Here is a 23,718-nt window from a genome sequence, read left to right as displayed (position 1 = left end):
TGGCTTCACAGTAAATTGTCTCTATCTGGAAAGATGCAGGAGAAACAAGTATGAGAATTTGGCTCCTGAGAGGTAAACTGGGTGGCTGGGGGACAGGAGAAAATGAGGGTGTGCATTCATTCCTTTAGGATTTGGCACATTTGTTATCTATTCAAGAAGAAGGATCTTTTATAAATTAATTTCAGTGTCAAATCAACATAGTTCCTAAACAACCAGGACAAGAAAGACAGTGATTTCTGAAGAGAAAGGTACATTTCTCTCTTTAGAGATTCTTGTCATTTTTACGAGAAAAAAGAGGATAAGTACCTTTAGTATGTTATTTGACCTATTATAAGGACAACCGTTGTTTTTTAAATGTCAACAGCTTCTTCCTGACATAAGATGTAAAATCTGGATCTGAAAATATGCCTTTTTATATACTGTTGATCTTCTTATGGCTCTTAATTGTTGATTTTTAAGCATCTTCTTCTTTCACAAATACTCTATCTTTTCTTATCTATGAGAAAGTTTATCAGCGTCTATTTGAGGTTTTCCTCCTTTCTTTGTCTCTTTTTCTTCCACGTTCTTTTTTACTTTTACTTTTTTATTGTTGTTCATGTCCAAAGTCTTCCTCAAATATCTAGTGATCCTTAAGTGAACATTCATATTTAAGGGAGTCTACCAACAAGCTGGTGGGCCATTTGGTACCTTGGTGGAGACTAGCAGCCCTTACTCTAGCGTAATTGAGAGAGACCCTAGATTTTTTAAAAAATTGAATAATACTCAAATGTCAATATTTGTAGGGATATTTCTCTTGAAGGAATCAGTATCCTCAGAAATTCAGGCTCCCGAAGGTAAAAATGGACCTACAGCCTTCTGGGAACCAGAGGGGGAAAGGAGACTAAAGGTTCACAGGTTGGGATACAGACCCTCACTGAAGGCTCCTGTGTTCAGTGTGGAGACTCAGCTCCGCCCTCAGTTGAGCTTGTTGCCCCCAAAGCCAGAATCTGTCTGGTTTGGTCTCTTCCCAGTCTTCCTTCAGAATGATGAATTGGGCTGGGGGTTGCCTGGTTAGCGACTGTAGGAGGGATTAACTGCAAGTATTTTAGCTTCTTTAAAAATTTCTAAACCATACTCCCAGTGCACCCCTGCTTTCAGATGGAACTGGAGCCTCAATTCCTGTTTCTTCCTGAAGTTCTACCTCAGAGATCAGCTTGCTTCTTGTTTTCCACAGATACGTCTCTCACAGTTAGGTTTTGCTTTCTCAAACAGTGAAGTCAGTGATCACTCCTCTCTGCTCTGGCAGTTGTTTGATTTCTAAAATGTTGGCTTCTCTTGTCTGATATTGTCTCTTCTCCTTTTCTTTTTGTCCCTGTAGGCCTGCGCCATATTTTATTCCTTAACTGCCCTTTCAGGGAGGTTTGGGGCAGGAAGAGAGAGAAACTTGAATGTCTAATTCTCAAGATTTAAGCAAAAGAGCTTAAAATTGTCTTTGTATTCAAAGAAATAAAGCTAGAATTTGTCCTTGGATCAAGATATACTTTTGTTTTGGGAAGGACCATTATCGTAAACCTTTTATTTAGCATTAGTTCATTCATTAATTTATTCAAAAATATTTCCATGTGTCCAGTATACAGCATGGACTTGACAAGACAGTATTGGTCTTCACTCTCATAGACTTTAGATTCTGGTTTCAAGAAACAAGAGCCATAGATAAAGAGGAAACCAACAAGTAAATATTATAAACTGTAGCACAAATTATAATAAAAACAAATAAAAGACAGAGATAAGGAGTAACCTTATCATCCTCCTCCTTTTCACAACCAAATAGGAGTTATTAGTATTGGCAGCTCCCATGCCCCATCTTTCACCATTTTTTCACAACGACTCCAGTTGGGCTCTTAATCTCCCTAAACTCCCGGATGACTTCCATGTAACTAAATCCAGCAGACTTTCCAGACTTCATTTTACTTTATTTTCCAGCAGATGACACATGGACTTCCACTTTCTTGGGACATTTGTCCCTTGGACTCCACAACCTAACACTTTTCTGATACCCCTCCCACTTCTCTAATCAATCCTGATTTCCTTTGCCTTCTTCATTCTGACAGTAAATGCTGGAGCTGTCTGAAGCTTGGTCTTGGACCCTCTTCTCTTTTCACTTTATAATCTTGGGAGATCTCTTCCTTAAGAAATTTTAGCACTCGCTTTCCTGTCTGGACTCCACTAATAATCCTGATGTTATTTTTACATACAGCCTTTACTTCCTTAATACTTCATCCTGTCCCAGCACTCTTGGCAAAACCCTCATTCTCTCTGCCAACTTTGCCACTGCACTCATGTGGCTGAACATATCCAGAGGGAAAGAAAACTACACAACCGTGCTGGCTGGTCTCACCTTATATTAATGGTGAGCCTCAAGTAGACCTCAGTGCTGGCTGGTAATCATATTACACTTCCTTAGTCCAGAGGTCTTCACCCTAGAGTGTGCAGACCCCAAAGAGTACACAAAGACCTTATGAGGGGTATGAGGGCATGGCCAGTTATGAAGGTAACATTTTCACATCCTCTACTTTTGTATGTTCTTTTCCTAAAACTGAATTGCCTGAGAACTGTTCTGCTGACTCTCATTTCTCTCCTCCTCTTTTACCATTGCCCATTTGCCATTCTCCCAAGGTAGGGAAATGTAAAAACATCTAGGTTGCCAAATGAAAGTACAATTTGAAATATTTGAAATATTGTTTTTGAAAGTAAATGACTGATGATTGACTAATGAATCATTAGTAAGTCAAATGATTTCTAATTCTTTGCTTTTACTAAAATTGAAAGAGAATCTAATTGAGTTGTCAGCTTCAATATTATTAAAAATAATTTTAACTATGGCTCATTATGTGATTTTCAGCATATAATTCAGAAAGAGATTAAAGGAGTGTCATTGCTATAATAAAAGTATTTCCATTTCTCTTTACTTATTTATGAACAAGGACTCTCAGTTCTTACTTTGATGAAAAGAAATAGGAAGAGAATTGATACTGAATCTTGTCTTATTCCAGCAACATGATTTACTGATACATAAACTAGTTACAAACCCAGTAAAAGATGCAGTACAAATAAAATTTTAGGTTTATATTTAATAATTACCTATCAAAATTTATAATGTACTTATGTGATTTTTATCAATTTGTGATATTCCTATTAGGAAATAGTTCAATCCAGAAGAAGAGTTTAAACATTTGAAGTGTTATGATTAAAAGAAAAATTTTAAAAGTAATTTAAAAAATATTTTTTATTGCAAAGAAATATTGGGAGATCAATACAAGACTTTTAAATATAAGATACATTAAGTTAAGATAAAATTCTGTAGTGGAAGTGAATGAAATATGAATTCAAGGAGAAAAATAAATAATGTAAAATGTCCAACTGTTGAAGAAGAGCTTATTCCTATATTTTTAAAGGATGATGTTGAATATCAAATAGATATGTCATTTAGATTCTATTGGATACATTTAAAAGAGTAATATAAATAGTCTTATTTTAAAATGTCAGTATTTCCAAGACATCAGAATTTTCACACTCTTTGTAGCTATTTAAATTCACAAGGAAAAAAATAAATATAAAGTAAAAAATATGCAAGAGGTCACATAGTTTTCCAAAATGTTTTTAGGGAACATGCAAGCAAAAAATATTAAAGACTGATTAACCATTCCTAGTACTGCTCCCATACCCAGGCAAGAAGGAATTCTGCCTTGAGCCCCACATTTTAGAGAGCTTTACATGTCATAGCAACAAAAGAATAAATTTGGAAAGGACATCTTTGTCATTAAAGATCTGATTTTTAATTTTGGCACAGTCTGTTACTTATCTATTGCTGTATAATAAATTACCCACAAACTTAGTGGCTCAAAATGACACACATTACTATTTTTTTTTTTTATGCCTACAGCATCTGGTCTTCCTAGGTGGTCTCCCATCCAAGTACTAACCAGGCCCGACCCTGCTTAGCTTCTGAGATCAGAAGGATTGGGCGTGTTCAGGGTAGTATGGCTGTAAACTATTTTGTGGTTTTTGTGGGTCAGAAATTGTAGGGAGCTAAAGCTCCCAAAATTCAAAAGAGTGCATGGATTATCTCGGGAGGCCTGCTTGCATAAAAAAGGGAAAAGGGTGGTTCTGTGGAATTCCAGGAAGAAGAAGATTAAGTATAGACAAAGGGAGTGTCAAAGGGAGTGTCGATTGTACCTCGATCTTCAGGATGTTACTTTAATTATGTTATCTTGGGATACACAAAGGAACAGATTATGTATAAAAAGGAGCATAAGAAATAAACTCGGAGAGGCAGTTGTGAGATCTGTTCTCCCTCCTGCACCCTGTCTGTCTTCTCTTTTTTCTCAGTCCCCGCTCCCCCATTCAGGGACCTGGTTTGACTTGGTCGGCTGGTTTCCGACAAGAAATCTGGGAGAACCTTAGCTGGATCTTCTGCTTCAGGGTCTCTCAAAACCCGCAATCAAGGTATTGCCACTGATTTCATCTAAAAGCTCAATTGGGGAAGGATCTGTTTCTAAGCTCACTCCCACAGTTGTTGGCAGGTTTCAGTTCCTTAAAGGTTGTGAACTAAAGGTATCAGTTTCTTGTTGGCTGTTGTCCAGAAGCTACCCTCAGTTTCTTGCCATGTAGGCCTGTCCAACATGGCATTTTGCTTCATCAAAGCCAGTGATAGAGGAAGTGCCAGCAGGACAGAAGTCATGGCTTTTATAACTTAATCTCAGAAGTGGCATCCCAACACTTTCACTATACTCCATTCATTAGATGCAGGTTTCTGGGTCCAGACCACAAGGGCATATATACAGAAGGTAGAGGTAGCTGGGAGCCATTTTAGAAGGGTGTCCACTATATACAGCATGACCATAAGTCTAAACACCTGCCGTTATAATTCAGGTCCCAAGGAAATGTGTCTCCATACCTCTTGCCCTCTATCATTGAAACGAAAGGTCATGGTGACCAAATGTTGTGAAGATTTATGGGTGCTGCTGCTACCTCTAGAGGCAGACCCATGTTTGGAATGCAGGGAGAATTTAGCAGTGGAAGTGATTAGGTAAGAGAAAAGATAAATTAATTAACTTGTCAAATCTCTCTCAGGTAGTGTGAAGGCAATACTTTCTTACAGAATGATGTATCACTTCCCAGTAGGGCCACAGTTGTGCATGGTGGCTGAGGAACATTTTCCCATACTGAATTCATATTACTCTTAAATTTGTATGTATGTATATAAAGGCATAAAAGCATGACACATGAAGTTACACTGGCAACTAAATAGACATCCAAATGCTTTATTTACATATAGTTTTATTTTTATAAAAATATTTAATAAGATTTAATTAAAATTTCAAAGTTAAGTTTTAAGATGTCGGCTTTCTGTAAGTAATTTTTAATATTTATTCAGTATAATTTGCATTTTATACTTTAATTTTAATAGATGATTTAAACAGAAAAATAACGTTTGAAAACATAAAAATGATTTTAATTTTACATTAACTTTATTTAATATTTTTATGAAAATATATTTAAATTGTATAAAGTTCGAATACAGTTATATGTAACATTTAAATTCTTTAGCTCAGGACCATTAATTGAAGATAGATTATATGAAAATCTTGATTATAACAACATAGTGACTGGGAAAATGAAGATAAGAAAAACAAATTTTATAACATATATATTTATTAATAATGCATGTGTTTATTTTATTATTCATTCAACCATGTCTGGTCCACCAACAGAATATTTAGACACATGTGGTAATAATTAAATGTAGTCATTTTGATATTCTTCCAACTGTGTTGCTTTATACACATTTTTTGATTTTGTTATGAAAGTAGACTTGTCAAGGTAAGGGTAAAGAACATACTTAACAGTTTATTAACTTGATTATTAACTTTAAAAAAATGTTAAAATATTGAAGCCTCTGTTTTTTATGACTGAGTTTTTAATTTTTCAATTATAGTTGAAATAATTATAGTTGACTAATATAATTTATATTATATTAGTTTCAGGTGTACAACATAGTGATTAGACATTTATATACCTTATGAAGTGATCACTCCAATAAACCCAGTAACCATACATAGTAATTACAACATTTTTGACTACATTTCTTATGCTGTACTTTACATCCTTGTGACTTTTTCTTTTATTTTTTTTATAATCTTTTTTCTTTGATTTCTTTTATAATCTCCCCCACTCTTTTATCCCTGACCTATGGATGTTGCCGTCTCCCCTTAAGAACTGGAGCTCTTAAGAACTGGAATGTGGGGTATCTCCTCCCATGCACTCGCGGCGCACACCTGGGTCCTGGCACACCTGGGGTATTGGCCATGGCTCCGCTGGGACTCAAACCCAGGACCTTCTGCGTGTAAAGCAGACGTACTAACCACTACACTATGGAACCACCCCATGACTATTTTCATAAGTAGCAATTTTTACTTCTCGATCCCTTTCATTTTTTTCACCCATCCCCCAACCCAACTTCCATCTGGCAACTATCAGTTTGTTCTCAATGAGTTAATTTTTGTTTCATTTGTTTATTTTGTCCTTTAGATTCCATATATAAGTGAAATCATATGGTATTTGTCTTTCTCTATCTGACTTATTTCACTTTGCATAATATCCTCTAGGTCCATCCATGTTGTTGCAAATGGCAAGATTTCATTCTTTTTTATGGCTGAGTAATATTCCACTATATATATATATGCACCACCTCTTCTTTATCCTTTCATCTATTGATAAACACTTATGTTGCTTTCATATCTTGGCTGCTGTAAATAATGCTGCAATGAATGTAAGTGTGCATATATCTTTTCAAATTAGTGTTTTGGATTTCTTCAGATAAATACCCGGAAGTGGAATTGCAGGATCACATGGTAGTTCTATTTTTAATTTTTTGAGAAATATCCATACTGTTTTCCACAATGGCTGTACCAATTTACAATTCCACTAATAGTGTACAAGGGTTCCCTTTTCTCCACAGCCTTGTTGTTTGATTTATTGATAGTAGCCATTCTAACTAGTAAGAGGTGACATCTCATTGTGGTTTGACTTGCATTTCCCCAATGATTAGTGATGTTGAGCATCTTTTCATGTGTCTGTTGACCATTTGTATGTCCTCTTTGGAAAAATGTTTATTCATGATCTCTGCCCATTTTTATTTATTTTATTTTATTTTTTAAATGTCATTTTTTTTTTCATACTACATATACATAATTTTTTTAACATTTTATTTTTTTATTTCCCTCTCCCCACTCTCTCATCCCTTCTGGTAACCACTCGTCCACTGTCCATGTCCATGAGTCTCTGTTTGTTTGTCCTGTTCATTTGTTGCTTGTAGGTTTATATCCCACATATGTGACATTGTGTGATTTTCAACTTTTTCTGTTTGGCTTATTTCACTTAGTATGATTATTTCAAGGTTCATCCATGTTGTTGCAAACAGCAGTATTTCATCTCTTCTTATGGTTGACTCTGCCCATTTTTAAATTGGATTGTTTGTTTCTTTGATGTTAAACTGTATGAGTTCTTTATACATTTTGGATATTAACCCCTTATTAGATATATCATTTGCAAATATCTCCTTCCAATTAGCAGGTTGCCTTTTTAAAAAACAATATTTTATTATTAGTTTCAAGTATACAGTATATTTGTTAGACATATATATAATTTATTAGGTTGCCTTTTTGTTTTGCTGATTGTTTCTTTTGCAGTATAAAAGGTTTTTAGTTTGATGTAGTCCTATTTGTTTATTTTTGCTTTTGTTGTCTTTTCTCTAGGAGACACATTCAAAAAGATATTACTAAGACCAATTTCAAAGAATTTATTGCTTGTTTTCTTCTAGGAGTTTTATGACTTCAGGTCTTACATTTAAGTTTTTAGTCCATTTTGAATTTACTTTTGTATATAATCTAATTTCTAAGAAAGTGGTCTAATTTTATTTTTTATTTTTTGCATGTATTGGTCATTTTTCCAACACCATTTATTGAAGAGACTATCTTTACTTCATTGTATATTCTTGCCTCCTTTGTCATAGATTTATTGACCGTATAATTGTGGGTTTATTTCTGGGCTGAACCTCAGTTTTTACTCTTGCCCTGGAGCTCTGCAAATATCTATACCTTCTTTTCTCTTTTCAAATCAACTCCCTCATGCCCAGTAATGATGTTACTTCCTAGTTCACTGAAAAACAGGAGCAACAGAAGGGAACATCTTTCTCCACTGTCTACTACATCTCCTTGCCTACCTACATTTCTGCTCTCAGACTCCGTCTTCCCTTCAGGCACTACAAATGTGTCTACCTAAAGCCACTCTCTCCACTGGTACACTGAATCCCAGTCACTCTCACTCCAGGACATCACTCTCACAATCGCTCCTTCAATTCCTTGTCTCCTTTCCTCTTTACTTTGTCATTCCTATCAGAAGATACCCATTTAAAAATTCAGTCCTCTTGATCCCTCATCTCCTACTTTACACAGCATTTCTCTCCTTCCCTTTATAACAAACTCTTTTGAAAGAGCTGGCTGTACTTTTGTTCTCTTCTTTACCTATTATTCTTTCTTGAACTCTCTCCATTTCTCCCACCAAGAAGTGGATTTATGAGGTCTATACCTCCTCCTTGTAAATCTAAATAGGTTTGTGACTCTCTTGTAATAGAATACAGCAGATGTCATGCTGCATCATTTCTGAGATTAGGTCAGAAAAGATGATACAGCTTTTGCCCTGCTCACTTGCCTTTGGATCTGTGAGCACCATGTAAGAATTCTAACTATCCCAAGGTTGCCATGTTGTGAAGAAGCCCAGGGTACATGGTGAGGGCATGCATAAGTGTTTTGGCTGACATCCAACTGCCAGAGACGTGAGAGATGTCTCCAGACGATTTCAGCTCTCAGAAGTTAAGTCACCTTCAGCCTTTAAATCTTCCTGGCTGAAGACCCAGGCATCACTGAGCAAAGACAAGCCATCCTCACTGTGTCCTTTCTGAGTTTCTGACATAGTATTTCATGAACATAATAAAATGGTTGTTTTATACCACTAAGTTTCAGGGTGGTATGTTAGGCAGCAATAGAAACAGGAACAGTCTCTGTGTGTACATATATACATTCATATATTTCCTTGCTCTGTCTGCTAAGAAGGCCGAGAAACAATAGCATCCTAGTAACAATGAGAAAATTTGGTGCCAAGATCTTGGTTTCCAAATACCATGTTATGTTAAAAGAAGTCTGAGCCCCTTCGATAAATGCTTGATTCTTGGACTGAGGCAGGAAAAGTACAAATTGAGTCCAGATTACTTCTTGTACCAGAAAGTCAAGAAGTGCTTAAATAATGTTGAGGACATTTTAAAAGGACACAGGAGCTAGCTTGAAGGGCTTCCCCATTTGCCAAATTTGGGAGAATTTTTGCATCAAAATAATAATGATAGTAACTGATTATAATTTATTGAATAAAATAGAAATCCATTGTCCAGACAATCTAAATGAATATGGTAATGGGTTAAAATGTATTGAGTAAAATAGTAATCTATGAGTCCATATGACATAAATAAATGAATAAATGGGTGAAAAGGAATGGTCTCCCATTGTTAACTAAAAACTGAAAAAAAAATGATGACTAAAAAAATGACCATTTAATAAACATCACTATGGTGGTTATTCCAATGGGGGTCATCAACAGGTAATAAGGAAGATAAGTGGAGATTTGATGATGTACCAGGTTAGGAATTACAAAAGGACAATTGGTGTATTTATGCAGAGAAACCTGCCAGACTGGGTGGGCAGTACCAGGGATGAGATGGGCTCACTTCCTGCACCTTTTGATGTGATGCACTGAGAAGGGCACATCATTTATCTTCTGTCATTACATGCACTTAGGTTTAAGGGACATCTTACAGAAATGAAGCTCTGTACTCTTTAGAGGTGATTCATTAAAGACAAGGAAAGACAGAGGAACCACACAGATGAAAGGAAACTGCAGATATGTGACAACCAAAGGCAATATGTGATCCTGGACCAGAAAAGACAGAGGCATTATTGGGACAGCTGATGAAATTGAAATGGTACCTGTGAATTGGATAGTGGTATTGATTTCTTAATTAGAGTGGTATATTTATTTGCTAGGGCTGCTGTAACAAAGTACCACAAACTGGGTGGCTTTAACAACAGAACTTTATTGTTTCACAGTTCTGAAACCTAGAAATCTGAAATCAAGTTGTCAGTAGAGTTGGTTCTTTTTGAGGGCTCTGAGAGAGAAATCTATTTCATGCCTCTCTCCAAGCTTCTGGTGGTTTGTTGGCAATCTTTGACAATCCTTGGCTTGTAAACACATCAACCCTATCTTTACCTTCATATTCACATGATAGTCTCATTGTGTACAGGTCTGTGTCCAACTTTCCTCTTTTTATAGAGACATCAGTCATATTGGATTAGGGGTCCATGGTACTACATACAGTATGACTTCATCTTAATTTAACCAATTGCATCTGCAACAACTTTATTTCCAAATCCTGAGGTATTGGGAGTAAGGACTTCAATATTTGAATGGGTGCAGGGCAGGAAACAATTTAACCCATAACAAATGGTTATGTTGTGGTTGAGAGAGATGGAGCAAACAGAGCCGAATGTTAACAGATGGGGAATCAGGGTGAAAAAAATATTAGAGTTCTTGATACTGTTCTTAAATGTCTTCTGTAAGTTTAAAATTACTTCAAAAATTTAAAAACATTTGGTAAGGTGCTGAGTTTATGTATTACATAAGATCTTATTGCTACCATGGGAGAGGAACTGTAGGAGATTATGAATGTGTTCAGATATCCTTATTACAAACTTGCCTGAGATGTGAGGGTTTCAGAAATTAACACATTATATTTACATAGCACCTCATAATTTACAAAAAAAAACCCCAACCCCTTAATTTGTTTGTCCCTCATAACAATTCTGTGAGGCAAGAAGTTTTCTCAATTTTATAAAAAACTAAAAACAAGATCAGATGATTCGCCCAAGGTCGTAATCACACCACTGTTAAAAGGTAAACTGAGGGAGCATTTGAGGTCTTGTTCTCTAGCATATGTCATCAGTTTTGGCTCAAATAAACTCATAAAAATTTTTGAAAAGATATACTGAAGCATATTAAACTTTTTAAGTTTATATGAGCAAAAATCCATTTGAATGGGGCAGCACCAAACTGGAAATGATTACGAGCACTCCTCAGACAGGAGCCAGAGAAAGTATGGAAGTGGAAAAAGGAAATTTTTTGATTGGCTGTAGCTTAAAGCCTACTTAAGACATTTACAGGTTGAGATTTTGGTTCGTTTAAGTAGGCCACCAAGGTGTAAAAGGGTTGAAGAATGAAAATTCAGCTGAATATAAATTTAGAGATCTAATTGGCTTTATTCAGTGATTCATAAATCAGGCAGCGTTTTATCTATTAAATAGAAAGGTGCCCACAGAAGCTGGACAAATGTAAGGCTTTTAGAGGCAGAAATAGGGGGAGGAGGAAACAAGGAAGTTAAAAGAATGGATTATTTTAGGCAAGGTCACTTTCTCTTAGGGGAAAACATCAGCCAGATTATCTCACTAGTGTGACTAGGAAATTCCAGACTGATTGCTTTAAAACTGCATTCCTGGGAAAGTCTGAAACTGCAATTAGGTTAGGTTTTAAGTCTTGGTGGGGATTAGAAAAAGTGACTCCATTTTGGGCCTTTAAAAAAAAAAATGAGCCCCCTCTTTGTTTAATTAATTTAACACTTAACTAATTTAACTAATTTAATTAATTTAACTAATAAAGGATTAGTTCAGACTCTGATCTAGGTTTTTTGACTAATAATGTGATCCTTTGTGGCAGCAGCAAACAATAATATAAGTTGGCTTTAAACAAAATTGCAACATCCTTTCTACCATTTGTGGTTAACAAGGTCTTACTATTAGGGTCAAAATGAAGTTTTGGTAAGAAACTCTAAAAGCTCCAGGTATGAAGCCCACTACCACTCTTTCTCTGCTGTCCACCCCACCACAACCACCATGGGTCCCCAGATCTCCATACGGGCTTCAATTTCCCTTGTGTACCTTCAAGCCAGTACCTGGGGAACAGGGTCAAGAAAAAGCTTTCAACTCTTGCTCTAGGATAACCTCTTGGAGGACATTTCCCACCAGCAACTCTCAGACCAGGACTTCACATGGAAAAATCTCACTCTTTGTTATTATTGCCCAAACACGTAATGCCCAATCATACATCCTCAACCTGCTGACCAATCACAGTCTTTTTTTTTTTTTTTTTTTTAAATAAAGTTCCTGCTGGGCTCCTACAGATGCTTCTCCTCTCAGCCTTGGTTAAGAGTCCCACCTCCACCCCGACCACCCAACTGTAAAGCTGGAATGGACTTTAGATCTGACAGTGGCTCACAGCAGCATACTAAGTCCACTTTCTCATGCTCTATCTGTAGGGGCTCAAGACCTTGAGCCTTGAGACTAGAGACCCTGAATGACTTGGGCACCCCCAGTTTGCATGTCTCTATGTTGGGCCTTCAGTTTCCAAAACACAGAATTATAGGACGATAAAGTTGGACAGACTTTAGGAATCATTTAGTCCTGACCATTCATACATTTCATTGGATGATTATGTGATTGTTCCAATGGCTCAGAGGCTCTACTCTCCTCTTTCTCTCTTGGGTAAAGGAATTAAGGTCAAGCCAGGCAGGTGCAGGACTTGCCATCAACATGCCCCTTAATTCCGGTATTGCTGAGCAAGGGCTTCCATCCCAGCCTCCCTGATCCAGCCAGCTGTCAGACTGTGGGTTAGGATGGCAGAGGAGGAGGGTGATGTGGACGAGGAAGATGTGTTCCTGGCTTTTGCCCAGGGTCCTTCTCCTCCTAGAGGTCCCATACGTAGGGCCTTGGACAAGGTCTTCTTTATCTTCCTGGCCCTTTTTCTCACACTGCTGATGCTGGAGGCTCTTTATAAACTGCTGTGGCCACTACCGTGGGCAAAGTTTGGGGACTGGCTCCTGGGAACACCTCAGAAGGAGGAGGAGCTGGAATTATGACCAACCTTCCTATAAATATCCTCTTACCCTGCCATGGAGGTGAGAGGGGAGATGCGGGGAAATGGGACTGTTTGGGGCTGTGGAGGGAACACCTGGATAGCTTAAAGCAACTGTCTTAAAATTTCTGTATCTATATTCCAGGAAATAATTTTGAAAATGTTTGTATTCCTCACATATTTTTAAGTGAGCATCTAAAATTTTTCATCATAATTAAAATTGTTTCAAAGATGGAATTCCTAGAATATCAAAAATATTCGCATTTTAAAATAAAACAATTAAATCGCCCTTTTGAATATACACAGGAACTGAAATATCAGAGTGACTTGATATCTATTACCATCCATTTGAAAACACATAAATAAGCTCTTAAGAATTGGAAATCATTCCTCTTCTCCTTTCTCTCCTTTCTCCTTGAACTACTTCCCCAGAGACCATTTTATACTTTTATACTTGAAAGCCTGAGATGAAAAATATTTTCTTATGATCGAAACTCTAGCTAAAAAAAAATTCTTCAGGGTTATCATCACAATTATTACGAAAGCAGAACTGATCAAATAGCATGAAGATTGTACACATTTTTATAATCATTAAAAATAAAAATGTTTTAATGATATAGACAAGGTGATGTTTATGGTGCCTTGATGAAAGAACTAGTCTACGTATCTCCTTATTTAAGACAAAAGAAGATTTCATGGTTGAGAACTATACTTAAAAAAAAAAAAAGATGGAGAAAGTATATTGTAAAGGGGAAAGGAAAAAAAAAGAACCTCTACTGCAAGCATTTACTCAGGAAGACAAATTTGGGGAAAGTTGAAGATCTGGCAATTACATCCCTCGTATCTCTCAAGACCGAGTGCTCTTTGGAGACTTTTCATCTTCCCCAACTTGAAGACTGTGTAGGCTTAGACGACTGGAACGAAGTGGTGTGGGATTCTTTAATGGAAGGGAGGGTTTGAGGTTCTGGAATCCTGAGGGCTTGGAGACGTAGAGACCTCTGCGGTCTTAGAAAGTGACAGGATGCTCGCCACTTGTGGAATGCACAAGGATGCATGAAGTGGGGATCTCAGCGGTGGACTCAGCCTTGCCTCCACGAGTCCCTCCAGCCTCCCTAAAACTTGGAGAGGTGGGATTCGGATGAGGCGGGTGTCCAAGTCGGTTTCTTCTCTGTTCGTTCTTTCCTCAGCTCTCCCACAGGAAGAGGAGGCGAGACCGAAGTATTTTCCGAGCCTCATTTCGTCTCATCCCTCACAGCGGCAGTTCGCACAGGTTCTCCTCAAAGCCCCGCCCCATATCGCCTGACCTTAGGCCCTGGAGCTCCTGGACAAAGCATGGCTTCTGGATCATCACCGCCCGCGCCTCAAGGACCCTCTCCAGAAAAGTACGGAGAACCACCTAGGTCCCACCTGCTTGGATGGTCATTAGTCCTGTGGTGTGGTGAAGCTTGAAAAGCAAATCAACAACTATAGCAATAATAATAATAATAACAACACATTGTATAGCGCGTTGCGATCATTTGTGTGCATGTGTTTTGATTTCACAATTGGGAGGCGTAGGAACCTGGATGTAGAAGTAGCTGCTGGACAGCGGCAAGGGAGCGCGCAGCCCGTGGAAGGACAGGGGCAGACCCCATCGATTAAGCCGTGGAAACGGTTACTGGCAGGTAGGAAAGCAGCGCGGAAAGGCTTGTCAATAGCCCATCAGAAGGAAAAGGTTTTATTTCCCTCAAAAAAGACTTCCGCCCCTCCGTGCACCGCCTTGGAGGGCCCAATTCCTCTGCTGCTCTGTTTCGTTCCCCCCTCCCCTAATTGGAGAGGTGGCTCAATCCTCACTGCGCGCGACTCTCCACCGGTTGGGCCAGATGCAGGAAGTTTCTGATTGGCAGAGTCGAAGAAGCGCCGGGTGAAAAGAGCTCCACTGGCGGCGCTCTGGAGTCAGGGCAGAGTCGATATCGTACGGGAAAATGGCGGCCCCCAATAACTTAGGGACGCTCCGCGGGGATAAGCTTGCTCCCTACAGGTCAGGAGAAAGGTAGCCGCGTACTATAGCCAGCATTTGGAGGCGTTCGGAGGTCGGGCCTGCCGTCACTTCCGGCCACCGGGGGACTGGGTTCCGTACGACAATATGGCCACGCTTAGGTGCCTGTAGGCGGAAACTCTGAGGCTTCCGGTCCAGAAGAGGGCCTGCGGTGGGAGGGGGAAGGAAGGCGGAGGGAACCATGCGAGCTTCTGATATCCGCGGTGAGGGTCGCCTCGAGAGGCCGTTTCTGAGGTGGGGGCCGGACGGTGCGGGGATCGAAGGCGAGGGCGGGAATGTTGAGGGAGAGGTATTAAGGAGTCCCAGGCGCTGAGTCTGAGGGGCAAGCTGTGGTACTCTCCTTATCCCTGAAGGGGAGTGGGGCGGGCGGGGGCCGAACTGGGGGAGGGGGACTTGGCGGGAAGCTCATCTGAGGGGAAGGGGCTGGACTTAGGGTTTGGATTCGAGAGGAATCGGGAAAGCTCAGTGCAAGGCTCACAGTCGGTAACAGGTCACGAGAGAGAATGGGGAAAATTAGGGTGGGGTGAGAGGGAGGGGATTCGAGGTGAAATACCTTCGACTAGCGAGTTTGAGACCCGTCAGGGGGTGGAATATGTAGATAATTCAGAAAGGGGAATGTATTGTTGGGAGGGAACTTTCTTCGCCTCAGAGACTCTAGGAGTTGGGGTGATCCTTCAGGATGGGGTGAGTGTGTGGATTTATCGTGTTTGAGAGCGAAAGGGGGAAAAACACGTGAGGTGGTGCTGACAGGGGTGTAGTACCTGTTCCTGGGGATGTCAGTGAAATCTGGAGTGCATTGTGGGAGGTGATCTGGAGTTGGGAGGAAAAATAAACTTGCCAACTAGGAGAAATAGTGGGGAAACGCAACTGAAAGACCGGATATCGATGTGAGTGGTGGAGCTAGGGGTGGAGACTTGAGGTTGATTTGGGGCTCTCTAGTAAAGGGCCCAAAAAACATGGTACTAATAGTTGCTGAAGATAGGCAGTGAGGACACTATTGGGCTGGATGTTACTGAAATCCAAGAAGACTGGAAAATGTGTGAGTTGAAGGGATGCGGCTATGCTAAAAGAGCTCTTTCTAAGGCCCCATCCCTTTCTAGCAGGAATTTCGAAATCCCCAACACTTCCTCCTTCCGGGGGATTTGATCCCCCATGGCCACCGCTAACAGCATCATTGTGCTGGATGATGATGATGAAGATGAAGCAGCTCAGCCAGGGCCCTCCCACCCAGCCCCCAAGGAGGCCTCAGCCTCACCCCAGGCAGAAGCCCCTGGCTCCTCGCAGCCCCATGGTGCGGAAGGAAGCGGCAAGAAATGCTACAAATTGGAGAATGAGAAGCTGTTTGAAGAGGTGAGCTTTAGGGGAGAAGATTCTTGTACCCCTGGTGGGGGGCGGGGGCTGACTGGCTCTCCTGTCCTTTCTTCCCCACTAATCTCACCTTGCCTTCTTTTTCTCAACCCCCTCCCTTCTTCTGAATCCTCCAGTTCCTTGAACTGTGTAAGGCGCACACAGCAGACCACCCTGATGTGGTTCCATTCCTCTATAAACGGCAGCAGCGGGCCCACTCTCTGTTTTTGGCCTCAGCGGAGTTCTGCAACATCCTGTCTCGGGTCCTTTCTCGGGCCCAGAGCCGGCCAGCTAAGCTCTATGTCTACATTAATGAGCTCTGTACTGTTCTCAAGGCGCACTCAGCCAAGAAAAAGCTGAACCTGGCCCCCGCTGCCACCACCCCTAGTGAGCCCTCTGGTAGTAACCCTTCCACAGACCCCTCCTTAGACCCCACAAATGCGGAGACCACTGGCTCTGAGGCCCCAAGGACCCGTGGTTCCCGGCGGCAGATCCAGCGCTTGGAGCAGCTGCTAGCACTCTACGTGGCGGAGATTCGGCGGCTGCAAGAAAAGGAGTTGGATCTCAAAGAATTGGATGACCCAGACTCCACATACCTGCAGGAGGCAAGGTTGAAGCGGAAGCTGATCCGCCTCTTTGGGCGGCTGTGTGAGCTAAAAGACTGCTCTTCACTGACAGGTCGCGTCATAGAGCAGCGCATTCCCTACCGAGGCACCCGCTACCCAGAGGTTAACAGGCGCATTGAGCGGCTCATCAACAAGCCAGGGCCTGATACCTTCCCTGACTATGGAGATGTGCTGCGGGCTGTAGAGAAGGCAGCTGCTCGGCACAGCCTTGGCCTCCCCCGGCAGCAGCTCCAGCTCATGGCCCAAGATGCTTTCCGAGATGTGGGCATCAGGTTACAGGAGCGACGCCACCTTGATCTCATCTATAATTTTGGCTGTCACCTCACAGATGACTATAGGCCAGGTAGGGATTAGTAAAATGCCCATCGGTAACCCTTGTATGTCACGTGTGTGTAGAGGGGCAATATCTCGAGTCCCTTCTAGAGTTTGAGCTGAGTACTCTAATTCTTATATCTTCCCACATAGGCATTGACCCCGCACTGTCAGATCCCGCCCTAGCCCGGCGCCTGCGGGAAAACCGGAGCTTGGCTATGAGCCGACTGGATGAAGTCATCTCCAAATATGCGATGATGCAAGACAAGAGTGAGGAGGGCGAGAGACAGAAGAGAAGAGCTCGGCTACCCCAAGCCACCTCTTCCCATTCCACAGACCCCCCTAAAGCCTCCTTGGATTCTGGTGAGGTGTGGAAGGGATACACCTTTCAGAGAAACCTTGGTCTTCCCCTGCACTGGCCACAGAGAATCCAGGGTGATTGATGGGGGAGTGTGCAGAAGGAACACAACTAGATCCTCTAGGACAATGGATTCTTTAGAGCAGTGGTCCCCGACCTTTTTGGCATCAGGGACTGGTGCTCCTATGAGAATCTAATGCCTGATGAGCTGAGGTGGAGCTGAGGTGGTGATGCTAGTGCTGGGGAGCAGCTGTAAATACAGATGAAGTTTTGCTTGCTCACCAGCCACTCAACTTCTTGCTGTGTGGCCCAGTTCCTAATAGGCCACAGACCAGTTCCAGTCCATGGTCCAGGGGTTAGAGAGCCCTACCTTAGAGAAACTCCTTTGTCTCCCAGGGCCCTAGTGGAATGGCATCCCAGGAGTGCCCTACCACCTCCAAGGTTGAGACAGATGATGGGGAAGATGAAGAAAGTGAGGAAGAGGAAGAGGAAGAGGTCACAGATTCTGAAGAGGAGGAGGATCTGGAACAGATGCAGGAAGGTCAAGGGGATGATGAAGAGGAGGAGGAAGCAGGTATGTAAAGCAAAGCCTCAGTTCTCTCTGTTGGCCATGAGCCACCTGTTTGAGACCCTTCCCTTCCTCTTACTCCTAGTGTCTTCGCAGCAGTATTTCCCCTTGTTTTCATGCTACCCTTCCCTCTTTTCTTCTTTTCTAGGTAAAGATGGAGACAGGAGCCCCATGTCCCCACCACAGATCTCCCCTGAAAAGAACTTGGAACCCAGCCAAGGGATCAACAGGTCTTCAGGGGAACAGCAAAACAAAGGACTTAGAGTGTCATCATCTCCACTGTCAGAAGAGCCCCTGGCTACCTCCAGTATAGATGCTGAAAGCAATGGCGAATACCTTGAGGAGTTGCCCTTGGAGAAAGAGAGCCCTGTGTCTCAGGTCTTTGAGCTAGAGATTGAAGCCTTGACTGTGGATACCACCCCTTCCCCCGAGGAAGGAGACATTTCCTCTTCCAGGAAGCAATCAGAGGACCCCCTCACCACTGTCCTGGAGAATGGAGCAGCCATGGTCACCTCAACTTCCTTCAATGGAGGTGTCTCTCCTCATACCTGGAGAGATTCCAGTCCCCCTTGCAAGAAATCTCGGAAGGAGAGGCAAATGGGAGCAGGGCCATTAGGAAACAGGTAACAAGGAGGAAGAAGAGGGAAGCCAAGGAGGGATTGCAGGGGGCTTTCTGAAAAGAGTAATGAGGAACTGAGTCTGCTCGGAGAGACTGGACAGTCCTCCTCCAGTTTCAGGCTCCCTACTTTTATGTTTCTGTCCTTAGCTTTGTGGAAGGGCATGAGAAGACTGGGAAGAAGATATGTACCCTGCCCCACCCACCTTCCCCCTTGGCTTCCATGGCCCCAGTTGCTGATTCCTCAACGAGGGTGGACTCTCCTAGCCATGGCTTGGTGACCAGCTCCCTCTGTAGCCCATCTCCAGCCCGGTTGACCCTAAACCCCCAGTCACAACCCTCCCAGTCTGGTACTTACAAGGTAAGAGTGGGAGGCTGTTTTTACAGACTTCGACTTCATTCTCTTTCAATGTCTGTTCAGTTTTAGGTGCTCCCTCTGAATCTTGCACCTCCCCCCTCCTCTCTCTTCCTTTTTCCCCACCCCAATTTTTTTATCTGATAAGCTCTTCCCTATGTTTTCCCCCATATATTCCAGACTGACTTTTTGTCTTTCACTCCTTGCAGATGAGTGTGGCCACACAATGTGATCCAGAGGAGATCATCGTGCTCTCAGACTCTGATTAGCTGCCTCCCCTGCCTCCAAAGTGACAGAGGGCGGGATGGACTGAGCTAATCCCCTTTTGGTGGTGTTTCTTTAAACAAAAAAACAAGTTTTACACAGAAACGTTAATAAACAATAAAGTTCTTTTCTTATTGTATCCTTGTCTTTTCTTTGTCTTTCTCCCCTCACCGATTGGCCCCAGCTGTTCTCTGGCTCATGGTTAGCCCGGCCCCGGGATAGCCCTGTATCTGTCCTTTATAGCCTGCCCTTAGCCCGTCTCTTGGCGTTTTCTCGCCCTCAGGCTTTCCCCTTGCCCTTTGCCAGTCACTGAAAAAAGTGTTTGAGCCTCCTGAACGCGCTTTACTTTCTCACTTCGAGCGGTAGGAGTAAAAAGGCCAATCAGGGGCCGACTCAAGGTTATTCGGCCAATCCAGGCACGGAGGAAGGGGGCGGGGTTTCAGGGGGACTGTCAAGCTAAAAGACGAGGGCGGTTAGGTTCCGCAAACCAGCTAATGGCCACAGCACGGATGGCCAAGACCCGTTGCCAATGGGAAGAGACAGGCTTACAGAATTAAAGGGGAATGAGTGCTTCGGCCAAACCAAGTCTTGAGTCCTCAGCGGCGGAAGAGACATGGTACCTTTAAGGTGGAACGAAGCGACTGTTTTTTAAAGGAAAAGTGGTAGAGTCGGCCTAGTATTGCCCATCGGCAAGGGCGGGGTGCCGGCCTGTGCCTTTAAAGCTTGTGGGGCGGGAGGCGGGGCGGAGGCGGAGGGCGGAGGGAGTCGGCGCAAGATGGCGGCGGGAGGGGCCCAGGCTGCGGCTCTGGCGGCCGAGTGAGGGGCGGGGGGGCCTGGGGGCGCGCGGCCCGGTAAGCGAGGACGCGCGGGGTTGGGGGGCGCCTTCCGGGTGGGAAAGGAGTTCGAAGTAGCTCTTGGGGCGGAGCAGAGGGGGGCGGGGTTCAATGTGGGCGGGGGTAGGCAAGGGGCGGAGCTGTAAAAGGCCACAGGGGGCGTGCCTTGAAAGGGGCGGGGCCGAAAGGGCCTGGGGGCGGGTCTTAAGGGGGATGAGGCCTGAGATAAGCTGGGGCCAAAGGGGCGTGACCGGCAAAAGAGCCGGGGGCAAAGCTTAAAGGGAATTGGATAGAGAGGGTGGTTATCAGTACAAGAACAGACCTGCCCCCTCCGAAGAAAAGGGTGCAAAACACCAAAAAGGTAAATTTTGTAAAGGCTCACAAGCAAATGGGAAATTCCGAGGGAGGCACCCTACTCTGGAAGATCATGTTTTTCTCTAATCTCCAAGGAAAGAACACTGGATTTGGATTTAGGACACCTATGTTTGCTGGTGCTGCCACTTACTAGCTGTGTGACCATGAATAATCTCTTAATCTTTCTTGGCCTCAGTTTCCTCATCTATGGAATGGGGTTGAGAGGAATATCTACCTCACAGTGTTGTGGGGAGTTACTCAGATAATGGGTGTGTGAACATGCTTTTGAACTGTAAAGGACTGTTTCATTGTGAGATGTTATCATTCTTCTCTTTTTTCCTTCCCAGAGACCCCCCCGGCCGCCCTCCTTCCCTTGTTCCTGTGGCTGGGGGGGGTACCCCCTCCCTCCACACCATGGAGCCATCTCCTCTGTCTCCAAGTGGGGCAGCAGTCTCCCTGCCTCTGTCGCTGGCCCCGCCCCCACTGCCCCTGCCTGCAGCTGCAGTGGTACACGTGTCCTTCCCTGAAGTAACCAGTGCCCTCTTGGAGTCCCTCAATCAGCAGCGGCTACAGGGCCAGCTCTGTGATGTGTCCATCCGAGTGCAGGGCCGGGAGTTCAGGGCTCATCGCGCTGTCCTGGCTGCCTCCTCCCCATACTTCCACGACCAAGTCCTGCTCAAGGGCATGACTTCCATCTCGCTGCCCAGCGTCATGGACCCAGGAGCCTTTGAGACTGTCCTGGCTTCAGCTTACACTGGCCGCCTCAGCATGGCTGCTGCTGATATTGTCAACTTCCTCACAGTGGGTTCTGTGCTCCAAATGTGGCACATTGTGGATAAATGCACTGAACTCCTTCGTGAAGGCCGGGCCTCGGCCACCACTACCACCATCACCACTGCTGCAGCCACCTCAGTCACTGTCCCTGGTGCTGGGGTCCCATCAGGAAGTGGGAGCACTGTGGCCCCTTCCACCATGGGCTCTGTGCGCTCCCATGCCTCCAGTCGGGCCAGTGAGAATCAGTCACCCAGCAGCAGCAACTACTTCAGCCCCCGAGAGTCCACTGACTTCTCATCTTCCTCCCAAGAGGCATTTGCAGCTTCTGCAGTGGGCAATGGGGAGCGTCGAGGAGGTGGCCCTATATTCCCAGCCCCTGTGGTTGGCAATGAAGGGGCTACCTCTGGGAAGCTGCTGCTGGAAGCAGATGAGCTGTGCGATGATGGTGGGGATGGGAGGAGTGCAGTGGTTCCTGGGGCTGGGCTCCGGCGTTCCACCTATGCACCCCCCAGCATCATGCCACAGAAACACTGGGTATATGTGAAGCGGGGTGGAAACTGCCCAGCACCAGCGCCCCTGGGTTCCCAAGACCAAGATCTGGAAGAGGATGAGGAGGAGGAAGACCTGGTGTTAACCTGTGAAGATGATGAAGATGAGGAGCTAGGGGGTGGCTCCCGGGTTCCAGCAGGGGGAGGAGCTGAGGCTACCCTTAGCATAAGTGATGTCCGGACCCTGACTGAGCCTCCCAGCAAGGGAGAGGAGCAGGTCAATTTCTGTGAGTCCTCCAATGACTTTGGCCCCTATGAGAGTGGGGGTCCTGGAACAGGGCTTGATGATTCCGGGGGGCCCACCCCTTCCACCTATGCCCCCTCCCACCCACCACGGCCCCTGCTTCCTGTGGACATGCAGGGCAACCAGATCCTAGTCTTCCCATCATCTTCGTCCTCGCAGGCTCCAGGCCAGCCACCAGGGAATCAAGCCGAACATGGGGCAGTGACCCTGGGGGGCATATCCACAGGGGGCCTGGGCATGCAGGGTGGTGCTGTTGGGACCCCTGGAGGGACAGGCAGTGGGGATGGGAATAAGATCTTTCTGTGCCACTGCGGGAAGGCCTTCTCTCACAAGAGCATGAGAGATCGTCATGTGAACATGCACCTCAACCTGCGGCCCTTTGACTGCCCCGTGTGCAACAAAAAGTTCAAGATGAAGCACCATCTGACTGAGCACATGAAGACGCACACAGGCCTCAAGCCCTACGAATGCAGCGTCTGCGCCAAGAAGTTCATGTGGAGAGATAGCTTCATGCGCCACCGAGGACACTGTGAGCGCAGGCACCGCCTGGGCGGGGGCGGGGCCGGACCAGGGCCTGGGGGGCCCACTGGGCCAGCCTTGCCACCCAAGAGAGAGTCCCCCGGGATGGGCGGGGGCAAAGGCGACGAGGCGGGTGGGGCCACGCCGCCGTCCAGCCGTCGGGTCTGGTCCCCACCCAGCCTCCACAAAGCGGAGATGGGCTTTAGTGGGGGCGGAGGAGCAAACTGAATGGGGCAGGCTACTGGGGGTAGCTTTCAGGGAAGAAGAAAGGGAGTACGAGCCAGAAGCGCTGTGGCCCCCAGGTAATCTCTCACCACGGCTGTTTTCCTTATCTCTCTGCACTTGTATATATTCTGGAGGGCGAACCATATTGTGCCACCGACCACCCCATTCCACTCCTCAGCTCCTCCCCTCAAAGTATCCCTGGAACTAAGCCCTTCCTTTCCCTCAAATGGGTACCCTAAAGCCCAGCTCCAGAGTAGGGTGCATATGGTGGGGGGAGGGAGAGGGTACCTGTTAAGCATCCTGGAGTCACAGGATCAAGGATCAGGTGGTCGTAGTCTGTACCTGAAGTCTGTGTTTGTGTTGTTGTAGGGACCAGGCCTTTGAGCCCCACCCTTGTCCTAGAACCCACCTCACTCCTCCCTCCCCAGGATGTGCCCCTTATTTCTACCCCAATCTCTCCCCCACCTTGGGGTCCCTCAACTCTATTCTCTTTAGGGAGTAAGTCGTAGGAGTACAAGGTTTTTATTTTAAATCATATTTTTTTTAAACGGTAATTAAAATATTTATTGGTCATTGCACTTGGCTTGCCGACAACCCCTATGTGTTTGCTGGGGACCTGGCACAGGTGGGGGAAGGAGGAGTAATGGTTCTCTATGAAGTGGATTCTAGAGGGAGAAGACGCGAGAG

General features: G+C 44.2%; 2 protein-coding genes and 1 pseudogene across 10 annotated transcripts; 2 read left to right on the top strand and 1 right to left on the bottom strand.

The window, feature by feature from the left end:
* Positions 1 to 3,913: 3,913 nt before the first annotated feature.
* Positions 3,914 to 4,031, bottom strand: LOC111747514 (annotated as a pseudogene).
* Positions 4,032 to 14,928: 10,897 nt separating this feature from the next.
* Positions 14,929 to 19,673, top strand: DAXX (death domain associated protein). 8 transcript variants are annotated; one of them, XM_011373462.2, is made up of 8 exons: positions 14,929 to 15,070; positions 16,189 to 16,438; positions 16,573 to 17,404; positions 17,527 to 17,741; positions 18,128 to 18,305; positions 18,448 to 18,922; positions 19,066 to 19,276; positions 19,480 to 19,673. In XM_011373462.2, exons 2-8 carry the CDS (start codon positions 16,241 to 16,243, stop codon positions 19,537 to 19,539), a joined length of 2,169 nt encoding a protein of 722 aa, XP_011371764.2. In that variant the 5' UTR covers positions 14,929 to 15,070; positions 16,189 to 16,240; the 3' UTR covers positions 19,540 to 19,673. The 8 variants fall into 8 exon arrangements, with proteins under 8 accessions (XP_011371764.2, XP_023394239.1, XP_011371763.2 ...); XM_023538471.1 differs by having other exon boundaries at positions 14,934 to 15,070; positions 16,192 to 16,438; XM_011373461.2 differs by lacking the exon at positions 14,929 to 15,070 and adding an exon at positions 15,146 to 15,291.
* A 130-nt stretch (positions 19,674 to 19,803) lies between these two features.
* ZBTB22 (zinc finger and BTB domain containing 22) lies at positions 19,804 to 23,622 on the top strand. Of its 2 annotated transcripts, none has more exons than XM_011373456.2 (2): positions 19,804 to 20,161; positions 21,069 to 23,622. In XM_011373456.2, exons 1-2 carry the CDS (start codon positions 20,148 to 20,150, stop codon positions 23,032 to 23,034), a joined length of 1,980 nt encoding a protein of 659 aa, XP_011371758.1. In that variant the 5' UTR covers positions 19,804 to 20,147; the 3' UTR covers positions 23,035 to 23,622. The 2 variants fall into 2 exon arrangements, with proteins under 2 accessions (XP_011371758.1, XP_011371759.1); XM_011373457.2 differs by having other exon boundaries at positions 19,804 to 20,385.
* The last annotated feature ends 96 nt before the right edge of the window (positions 23,623 to 23,718 follow it).

This window comes from Pteropus vampyrus, unplaced genomic scaffold, assembly GCF_000151845.1.
Source record: "Pteropus vampyrus isolate Shadow unplaced genomic scaffold, Pvam_2.0 Scaffold225, whole genome shotgun sequence".
NCBI lineage: Eukaryota > Metazoa > Chordata > Mammalia > Chiroptera > Pteropodidae > Pteropus > Pteropus vampyrus.
Note: the sequence above shows the minus strand (reverse complement) of the source record. Positions and strands in the feature narration are given on the sequence as shown.